General features: G+C 48.2%; 1 protein-coding gene and 1 pseudogene across 1 annotated transcript in view; one reads left to right on the top strand and one right to left on the bottom strand.

The window, feature by feature from the left end:
• Positions 1–11115, bottom strand: part of JAG1 (jagged 1) — a 46942-nt gene that overhangs the window by 2081 nt on the left and 33746 nt on the right. Inside the window, exons 21-28 of the mRNA XM_010834234.1 lie at positions 4722–4749; positions 4233–4318; positions 2775–2888; positions 2021–2130; positions 1701–1934; positions 1362–1493; positions 810–960; positions 3–106 (exon numbers count right to left, since the gene is read on the bottom strand). Of these exons, the coding sequence (XP_010832536.1) occupies positions 3–106; positions 810–960; positions 1362–1493; positions 1701–1934; positions 2021–2130; positions 2775–2888; positions 4233–4318; positions 4722–4749 (959 nt within the window). The remainder of the gene's footprint in view (positions 1–2; positions 107–809; positions 961–1361; positions 1494–1700; positions 1935–2020; positions 2131–2774; positions 2889–4232; positions 4319–4721; positions 4750–11115) is intronic.
• On the top strand, positions 4756–5742 carry LOC104984475 (annotated as a pseudogene).

The raw sequence follows: 11115 nt of genomic DNA, 5'->3' as shown, positions 1-11115 counted from the left end.
TGGCTGCCCGGCTTCCGGCGCTTGCGCACGCACCAGTAGAAGGCGGTCACCAGGCAGCAGACCCAGGCCACGGTCAGCACCGAGCTCAGCAGCGGCACCAGGAAATCTGCACGGCAGGGCAGCAGCGGGGAGCCCGGTGAACCACACCGCAGCCCCAGCCCTTTCCCCACCCGTACCGTCCCTCCCGGCGTCCTCAGAGACCCTGCTGGCCTCCCCAGAGAGACCGGGCCAAACGGCAGCCCATACGGGTGCCCACCTCCGTGTGGGGAGGGGCGTCTGGGCCAGGGGTGGGGAGTCCGGCTACTGAGACAGCTCATGAGATGAGTGGTTCTCAGAATCTTCAGAAAGAGGGCCCTGGGATGCATGGCTCCAACGCCCCCGGGGGTCCCTTGCCAGCTATAGCACAGTGATGCTCCAGGGATCCCCGGGGGACTCCGGCTGCCCTGCAGGGCCACTGAGCCATTCATCAAAGCTGTGCTTAGGATGGACTGTTTCCCAACCCCAGAGCACAAGCAGGCTCCACGAAGACACATACTCAGGGTACGGCAACACTCTGCCAGGGCGGGGCCTGACAGCCAGAGACAGCCCGCAGGCAGGGGACAAGTCAGGCCACCTCTGCCCACAGTCATGGGATCCAGTCATGTCAGCCAGCCTCTGTCTTCTTGCTAGTTAAAAATGGGGGTCCTTGAACAGGGAACCGGCAGGTAACTTCCCGCCTGGGGGTTTTCCTGGATGTAGGTTGTGCTGGTCTTATTGATGAGCTGGACAGGACGGTCCCCACAGAAAGGGACCCCGACCCCACCACCTACCTGTTCTGCTCTTCAGAGGACGCCTCTGAACTCTCACTTCCGCAACGGCAGCAATCAGCGAGCTGTTCCCGTCACGTTTACTGACGAGATTTATGATTTTGTCGGTGATCTCCTTGATAGGGTTTCCATCATCCCGGATGTCTTCAGCAGACTGGAAAAGGAAGCATCAGACCCAGGGGGTCAGGGACACTCACCAGTCACTTTTACTCAAAATTATTTGACCATACATGTATGCCATTCCCTGGCGGCTCAGACGGTAAAGAATCTGTCTACAGTGCTGGAGGACCCAGCTGGGGATTTCTGGGCTGCGCAGATCTCCTAGAGAAGGGAATGGCAACCCACTCCACTATTACTGCCTAGGAAATCCTATGGACAGAGGAGCCTGGTGCGCTATGGTCCATGGGTTTGCAAAGAGTTGCATACGACTGAGCTCCTAACACACATGTACGTCAAGCTCTCCTTCCATGTATCTGTTCATCTGGATACCAGCTAAGTGAGCTTTCTGGGCTACTTCCAGTGAAACGACTCGGTGAGAATGGGTCTCATACTCACAATGGCCACGTGTATTTCATTGTTTGCAGAAGGGGAAGGCTCGCAAGCTATGTAAATCGAATATTCGGCAGAAACATTCTTCAAAATATTCAAATTTCGCAGTTCGCTGCAAATATGCTCCGTGGTGAGACCCTAGAATGATATTTTAAAATCCACACGTGTGTAAGGGAGAGGAATGAAAAAAGACTGCTGTTTACTTGAAAGGGAGGCTGCGTGCAAGCCGAGCTTTGGTGAAGGACAAGAATCCAGGCTAAGGAAGAGATCCGAGCTCATGATGTCTCTGCTTTAGGGCAAGTGGACACACCCCACCCTCCAGAGCCAGCCAGAAGTGTTCCATACCGGCGACATCATCTCCTTGTTGAAGGTGAACGTGATGTTGGCACAGTTGTCCTGGTAGTAGGGGTCGGACGCACACTTGGTCTTCACGGGCTGGAGGCTTGATGACCGGCACTCGCCCACCCCAGTGCAGGGGCGCACAAAGCACTGGGTGTCCAGGATGGGCACGCAGCTCTGCCCGCTGGGGCACTCGCTGTGCCCTCTGTGCAGTGAGCAAGGGCGGGGGCCACACCACACCTGCAGAGACAGAAGGAGTGCAGCTCAGGAGGCGCCCGGCAGCGGCCCGCATGGCCCCAGGACAAGGGTGGCCAGGCTGTGCCTACCTTGGAGCAGGCCACCCTCCCATCCAGGCACTGGCAGGCGTTGCAGTCGGCGTCCCACTTGGCCCCGTCGGGTATCACGCTCCCCATAGTGACGCACGACCTCCCTGAAACTGAGGCAGAGACCTGTGAGTGGCAGGAGCTGCCCTTTCTGTGGACTGTCCTCCTGATTCTTCACTCCCTGCCCAGCAGGAGATGCTGATGCCCGTCGCCCTCTGCCCTGTGACAATGCAGCTGCTCCCAGCGGGCAGGCATTCTTGGCCACCCCCCAGCGGGCCCTGCACCTGGCCACGCGACCAGCTATGGTCAGTGCAGCGTCCAGGGACAGGAGTGAGTGGAGTCTCCCCCTGGGAGTGAGCTGGGCCCCTCGAGAGCCTGCCATGTGCCAGGAAAAGGACACACCCTGGGTAGTGCTGGTCCAAAAAGGGTGGGGTGGCACACAGAACAGAACTGGGTGCCCAGCGTGAGGCATCCAGCACTCTGCTTGCCCTGTGTGCCCACGAGCATCACAACTGCCTGCTGTAGGCACACAGGATGGGGAGGGTTGTTACAGAGCATAATGGTGACAAAAGCTGGCTAAAACTAAGTGACTCTAGTTTCAAAGGACCCTCAGGTTTCCCGGTCCTGGGGGTCTCCAGCAGATGTGCCCTCTGTGTTCTCTCCCTGAGCACAATGTCCTCACACAAACAGTCAAAAAGGTGGCTGCAATGCCTGCTCAGCCCAGGGGACCCACGGCAGCGGGACCTGGCCCACATACCTTCCTGGCATTTGGCACCACTGTGCCCTGGGGGGCAGATACAGCGGTAACCATTGATCTCATCCACGCAGGTCGCCCCGAAAGCACAAGGTGAAGACTGGCACTCGTTGATGTCTAGGAGAAATGGTCAAATTTAGGCTCCAATGGGAGGCACCAATGCTTTTCTGATAAAATACACAGACAGGATCTGCAGGCCTAAGTGTAGGCTGAGTGCATTTTCATCATGTGACCAGCACCCAAATGAAGAAATGATCATCAGTACTGCCAAAGTCTCCGGTCACTGCCACCCAAGGGTTACCACTAGCCTGACTTCTAACAGCTTAGAATTTCTCATTCGGGGAAACAGCAATTTTTAATTAAATGCTCCTTTTCTCTGATAGTGTAATTTAGAGAACAATGGCCAGCAAAGATCTTGAAAAGGGTCAGCTAGCAAGTATCTTAGGCTTTGTGGGCCATGTGGTCTCTTGTCACAGCTGCTCAATTCTTGCAGCATGAAAGCAACCCTTGACAGTACATAAACACGAGTGTGGCTGTGGGTCAATAAAACTGTATTTACAAAAACAGGCAGTGGGCCAGATTCGGCCCCCAGACCATCATCTGCCAATCCTTGATTCAGAAACATGAAATAGACACAAAGTCCCCCACCCAGTGGAGCCCCTGGTGGCTCAGTCGGTAGAGTCTGCCAGAAGTGCAGGATACCCGGGTTCAATTCCTGGGTCAGGAAGACCTGGGAAGATCCTGAGTTGGGAAGACCCCCTGGAGAAGGCAATGGCAACCCACTCCAGTATTCCTGCCTGGAGAATCCCATGGATGGAGGGGCCTGGTGAGCTACAGTCCATGGCGTCACAAAGAGTTGGTCACAAGTGAGTGACTTCACTTTCACTTTTCTTTCCCCCACCCAGTAGTTCTTGAAGATTCAGACTTGGGGACTCAAGGAGGACCAGTTTAAAAGTTTAAACAATTATTGAGGGATAAGAACATACACAAAGAAGCACAACTGATCTATAACTTTTTTTGGCAAAAGAAAGGGCATGTAAAAAAGTAGGGAAAAGGCTCAGAATAAACTGTAAACTTCCTAAAAAACTGGATTTCCTGACCTCATTTTGTCTGAATCATTTCAGTGGGGCCTGATCAAGCCTTGGAAACCACAGCCTCAGCCCTTCCTGTGGCTGAGGTCTGAAGCTATGCATCCTTGCCCATCGCTTCATGCTACCACAGGAGAAGCACACTTTTCTTATAGCCTCAGAGTAGATTAACCATCAGTTGCTGTGGCCGAGCTCTCCCCAGGAGTGAGGGTGGCTGTGCACCCCAGGGAGAGTCCAGCCAGGGGCATCTTACTCCCAGCTGGAAGCAGGAGACTAATTGTCAAGGCTACTCAGAACCATGGCCATAACTGTTTTAGAGATGAAAACTTTTAGACTAAGGGGTGGGGAGACAGCAGTCAGAGGTGGTCCTTACTTATTCTGCAGTCGGGCCCAGCGAAGCCAGGGGCGCATTCACAGCGGTACCAGTTCTCACCATCCACGCACGTGCCGCTGTTGTAACTACGAGAGCAAAGGCCACTTGGTTACCACCTCCCTGTCTGCCACACCCCCGCCAAAGGTGGCCCCACACCGGTTATGATGGGCAGCTCTCAGCCCTGCCCACACGCACCAGTGCCTGGGTCCCACCCCCAGAGCGTCCAATTCACAGTTCCTGGTTGCAGGAGCTCCGGTTGCGTCCCAGGCACTAAACCCTCCAAGTCTGAGCATCACTGCTCTAAACGTGGACACCATCTGACTGAAGTGTGGCCCACGGACTGGAGTGATGGGCACTGCCTGGGAGCTTGTTGGAAAGAAGGAATCTGCAGCAACCCCCAGCTCTCCTGAATCAGAAGCTGGATTTTATATAGGAGGCCCACACCTGTCACAGCCAACAAGTGCCTGCATAATAGGGCACCATGCTTACCAGGGATGAGGACTGCAGTCGTTGGTGTCTGCAAAGTAAAAAAAAAAAAAAATTTAAAAACTTAACAGCGAAGCCTTCTTAGCCCTAAGTGAAAACACCCATGATTTCCACGATACCCAAATGATAAGGCTGTCATTAACGCCAGCAGGAGCTTAAGACCCCTGCTCAGTTGGAACCAGACCCACATCACACTGCTGCAGTCACCATGGGACACTCATACACAGGAAGAGGCCCTGGGAGGGGTGGGCAGGGGGCTGTGAGAATGGTTCTTGGTCAGACCAGGGCCGGGAAGCAAGCCACCATCAAAGCCCACGAGCAAGATGCCGGTGGCCGTGGGTCCCTATGGACAGTCCTAGCCAAGCTGCTTTGACCGCGTGAAGATGGGCTTCGTGATGCGTTGCGCCGTGGGCACGGCGGCAGGGGCGCTCTTCGGCACCTTTTCCTGTCTCAGGATGGGAATGCGGGGTCGGGAGCTGATGGGCGGCATTGGAAAAACCACGATGCAGAGCGGCGGCACCTTTGGCAAATTCATGGCCATCGGGATGGGCATCCGATGCTAATCAGGGCAGTGGTTGCACACAACATCCACCCCCTCCCGTCAGTTCCATCCCATGTGTACTATAATAAAGCAAGTCTTTGAGTATTCGGAAGAAGAAAGAAAGATTAATCATAATGGAAATGATTCTACAAATAAAAAATGTTTCTCTTGTGGCCAAATGGGGCATTTTTGCCAGCAATGTCCTGCCAAGTAGGGACAACAAGCCGTGCCAATCAACCCCAGGTAGCGCAGGACTGGACCTCAGTTCCACCAACGAAACAATATTAACCCCTGACGTGCCGGTTACTCCGATTCCAACGGGAGTGGCTGGCCCCCTACCCGAGGGTGTTGTAGGACTTGTGCTGGGGCGTGGCTCGCTTTCCCTTTAAGGGATTTCGGTGGTGCCTGGTGTAGTAGATTCTGATTATACTGGGGAAATTAAAGTTTTGATCTCGCCGCCTACTAAAACTATGCAAATTAATAAAGGTCAAAGAATAGCACAGCTTTTGCTTTTACCTTATTATGAGATAGGACTTCTCAAGCTAGGGGCCCCAGAGGATTTGGATCCAGCGATCTAGGTTTTTGGGTGCAGGAAATTACAGCTTCTAGGCTTTTAAAAGATCTTTTAATTCAAGGAAATAAAATGTCAGGGCTGTTAGATACTGGAGCAGACGTCTCTTGCATTGCTGGAAAAGACTGGCCCTCGTCCTGGCCAACATGCTTAACCAGTGCCAGCTTTGTAGGAATACGGTCAGTGCCCTCGGTTGCTAAGAGCTCACAAATTTTGACATGGTCAGATGAGAAGGGGGCACAAGGCACTTTTTGTTCATATGTGGTTCCTTCACTACCTTTTTCTTTATGGGGGAGAGATATATTATCTCAGGTGGGAATGCTTTTATATAGCCCAGATGAAAATGTTACTAATCAAATGCTGCAAATGAGGTATAATCTTGATAAGGGGCTTGTTAAAGATAAGCAGAAAATTGTTTCTCCATTAGAGGCGGTTCCTAACAAGAATAGAGAAGGTCTGGGATATTCAAATTTACCCTAGAGGCTCTTGCTCTTGCTGCCGACCCTATTACCTGGAAATCTGATAATCCGGTATGGGTGGAACAATGGCCCTTAACAGCTGAAAAGCTATAGGCAGCTGAGGATTTAGTTATGGAACAACTGACAGCCAGCCATACAGGGCCTTCTAATAGCCCTTGGAATACTCCTATTTTTGTTATTAAGAAAAAATCAGGAAAATGGAGATTGTTACAAGATTTGAGGGCTATAAACGCAACTATGGAAGACACAGGGGCCCTCCAGCCGGGCCTCCCTTCCCCAGTGGCGGTGCCTTTCCAGTATAATGTGATAGTTATAGACCTACAGAATTCTTCATTACCATCCCCCTGGCTGTTCAGGATTGCAACGGGTTTGCTTTCAGTCTCACTTCAGCTAAAGGGAATGAAAAATAGGCTCATCTTGTGTCAGAAATTTGTAGGCCAAGCTGTGCAAAATGCTAGACGAAAGTATAAAGATCTATATTTGATACATTATATGGATGATATTTTGGCAGCTCATAAGGACAGAACCTTGTTACAACAAATTTTATCTGAATTGATTGAGGCCTTGGAAAGATGGGGTTTAAAGATAGCTCCAGATAAGATACAAGTAAATCCTCCTTTTTCTTATTTAGGGAGGGTATTAAATACCCATACCATGAGTCATGCCCCTTTGCAGCTGCGGAGAGATCGTTTACTAACTTTAAATGATTTCCAAAAATTATTAGGGGATATGAATTGGATATGGCCACATTTAAAACTGACTACTGCAGATTTAAAGCCTTTGTTTGTTTGCTTAAAAAGCGATCCTAATCCCAGTTCTAAGAGAAAGTTGACTAGTGAGGCAGAGTTGGCTCTTATTAAAGTGGATGAGGCTTTACATGATCAGTTGATTAGGATTAATATTACCAGAGGATGGGGTTTAATTATTCTCGCCACAGAGCATACACCTACAGGATGCTTGTGGCAAGAAGGCCCATTGGAATGGCTCCATCTACCAGTGACCCCAAGAAAAATAGTTTTATCTTATCCCAGCTTGGTGGCACAATTAATTATAAAAGGTAGAAAAAGAAGTGTGGAACTTTTTGGAAAAGAAGTAGCAAATATAGTAATTTCATTCAATAAGGATCAACTGCAATTTCTTTTACAAAACAATGATGATTGACAAGTTGCCCTGATAAGATTTCAGAGGTCAAATTTTGTTTCATTTGCCCTCAAGCCCCCTACTGCATTTTTTGAAAGCACATCCAGTGATTTTTCTGAAGAAATTTTCTATTCAACCTTTGGAAGGGGCAATTTTAGTTATCATAGATGGTTCCTCTAATGGTAAAGCAGTCACAATTATTGATGGAAAATCCCATGTTCAGGTAACTGAAGAGACATTGGCCCAGAGAGCTGAGTTGAGGGTGGTTATTTGGGCTTTTCAACATTTAAGAGACCACACCTTCAATCTTCTGACTGACTCCCGATATATTGTAGGGTTATTTCCTCATATTGAGACTGCTAATATTCCAGAAAATAAAACTACCATCTTCTCCTTGTTATTTGATTTACAGAAGGAGATTAAGCATAGAGATAAGAAATATTTTGTGGGACATAGTAGAGCCCATTCCAGCTTACCTGGCCCTTTGCATGAAGGAAATGCTTTGGCAGATGCATTAACTAAAGTAATTGCTTTAAACTTACATGAAAAGATTGACAAGGCCAAAAATTCTCACAAAATTCATCATCAAAATGCAGCTGGTTTAAGGTATGAATTTCATATCTCTAGGGAAACAGCTAGACAAATAGTCATGTCCAAATTGCCCAATATTTAATCCATTGCCACCATTAGGAGTAAATCCCCGAGGCCTTAGGCCTAATGCTCTCTGGCAAATGGACGTAACTCATATCCCGGCCTTTGGAAAACTGTTCTTTGTGCATGTTACCCTGGATACTTTTCTCATGTTATTACAGCCTCTGGTAGATCAGGTGAAGCAACAAGAGATATAATTCAGCACCTGTTTCAATGCTTTTCCCAAATAGGACTCCCCGAACAGATAAAAACAGATAATGCCCCAGTTTATACTTCTGCTGCTTTTAAGAGATTTTGTCAACAATTATCCATAGTACATTCAACAGGAATACCTTATAATCCCCAAGGCCAAGCCATAGTGGAAAGGGCGCACCAGACTTTAAAAAGTCAGATAGCTAAATGGAGACAGGGAGAATTTAAATATTCCTCTCCACATCATGTTTTACATCATACTTTGTAATTAATCATTTAAATGTGGACACACAGGGGCAGACTGCAATGATGAGACACTGGACTCCTGAAGGGGCTACGACTCGGCCTCTGGTTAAGTGAAAACACGTCCTTACAGGAGAGTGGAAAGGGCCAGATATACTGCTAACTTGTGGGAGAGGGTATGCTTGTGTGTTTCCACAGGATTCCACTTCTCCTGTTTGGACCCCTGAGGTTACTAAAATCCCTGGGGTCCTGGAGTCCGGGACCGAGGAAAGATGGGGAGACCAGAAGCTCATCGGGTCCAGACCTGAGGGAGCCAAGGAAACGCCAAAGGGCCAGTGACCCTTGGCCTGAGGCTTCACGGCTAGTGCATCACTTCAGGCACCTGGCGCTTCAGGAGAGACATGCTGCTCGAGCTCGACCCTATTCTGCCCCACCTCGTCGCTGTCATCGTACTTAAACAACCACCTCCAGCACGGTACCAACTTGGAGCCAGCTAAAACATCTCGCTCAGTAGGCTGAAGAGTTAATAGAAAGGGGGAGATATGAGGCTACTCCTATGATAATGTTTGTGGCTATGCTTGCTGTGTTGGCTTGTCAGCCGAGGCCCTCCAGTGAAGAAAAGGTACATTGGGCCTATTTGCCTAATCCACCTTCTTTCCAGCCTGTTGATTGGATGAATGAGCCCATTCGTGTTTTTGTTAATGATACTCTTCTTTTTGCCAAGTTTTGCCAAGAAAATGTACTGGTCATAGCAAACACCCTCTTCCAACAACACAAGAGAAGACTCTACACATGGACATCACCAGATGGTCAACACCAAAATCAGACTGATTATATTCTTTGCAGCCAAAGATGGAGAAGCTCTATACAGTCAGCAAAAACAAGACCAGGAGCTGACTGTGGCTCAGACCATGAACTCCTTATTGCCAAATTCAGACTTAAATTGAAGAAAGTAGGGAAAACCACTAGACCATTCAGGTATGACCTAAATCAAATCCCTTATGATTATACAGTGGAAGTGAGAAATAGATTTAAGGGATTAGATCTCATAGATAGAGTGCCTGATGAACTATGGACTAAGGTTTGTGACATTGTACAGGAGACAGGGATCAAGACCATCCCCACGAAAAAGAAATGCAAAAAAGCAAAATGGCTGTCTGGGGAGGCCTTACAAATAGCTGTGAAAAGAAGAGAAGTGAAAAGCAAAGGAGAAAAGGAAAGATATAAACATATGAATGCAGAGTTCCAAAGAATAGCAAGAAGAGATAAGAAAGCCTTCTTCAGAGATCAATGCAAAGAAATAGAGGAAAACAACAGAATGGGAAAGAATAGAGATCTCTTCAAGAAAATTAGAGATACCAAGGGAACATTTCATGAAAAGACAGGCTCGATAAAGGACAGAAATGGCATGGACCTAACAGAAGCAGAAGACATTAAGAAGAGGTGGCAAGAATACACAGAAGAACTGTACAAAAAAGATCTTCATGACCCAGATAATCACGATGGTGTGATCGCTGACCTAGAGCCAGACATCCTGGAATGTGAAGTCAAGCGGGCCTTAGAAAGCATCACTATGAACAAAGCTAGTGGAGATGATGGAATTCCAGTTGAGCTATTCCAAATCCTGAGAGATGATGCTGTGAAAGTGCTGCACTCAATAGGCCAGCAAATTTGGAAAACTCTGCAGTGGCCACAGGACTGGAAAAGGTCAGTTTTCATTCCAATCCCAAAGAAAGGTAATGCCAAAGAATGCTCAAACTACCGCACAATTGCACTCATCTCACATGCTAGTAAAGTCATGCTCAAAATTCTCCAAGCCAGGCTTCAGCAATACGTGACCCATGGACTTCCAGTTGTTCAAGCTGGTTTTAGAAAAGGCAGAGGAACCAGAGACCAAATTGCCAACATCCGCTGGATCATGGAAAAAGCAAGAGAGTTCCACAAAAACATCTATTTCTGCTTTATTGACTATGCCAAAGCCTCTGACTGTGTGGATCACAATAAACTGTGGAAAATTCTGAAAGAGATGGGAATACCAGACCACCTGACCTGCCTCTTGAGAAACCTATATGCAGGTCAGGAAGCAACAGTTAGAGCTGGACATGGAACAACAGACTGGTTCCAAATCTGTCATGAGTATGTCAAGAGTATGTCAAGGCTATATATTGTCACCCTGCTTGTTATATGCAGAGTACATCATGAGAAATGCTGGGCTGGAAGAAGCACAAACTGGAATCAAGATTGCCGGGAGAAATATCAATAACCTCAGATATGCAGATGACACCAACCTTATGGCAGAAAGTGAAGAGGAACTAAAAAGCCTCTTGATGAAGGTGAAAGAGGCGAGTGAAAAAGTAGGCTTAAAACTCAACATTCAGAAAACAAAGATCATGGCATCTGGTCCCATCACTTCATGGGAAATAGATGGGGAAACAGTGGCAGACATTATTTTTGGGGGCTCCAAAATCACTACAGATAGTGACTGCAGCCATGAAATTAAAAGACGCTTACTCCTTGGAAGAAAAGTTATGACCAACCTAGATGGCATATTGAAAAGCAGAGACATTACTTTGCCAACAA

This window comes from Bison bison, unplaced genomic scaffold, assembly GCF_000754665.1.
Source record: "Bison bison bison isolate TAMUID 2011002044 unplaced genomic scaffold, Bison_UMD1.0 scf7180017864030, whole genome shotgun sequence".
Classification (NCBI taxonomy): Eukaryota; Metazoa; Chordata; class Mammalia; order Artiodactyla; family Bovidae; genus Bison; species Bison bison.
This window is presented reverse-complemented; position numbering and strand designations above follow the sequence as displayed.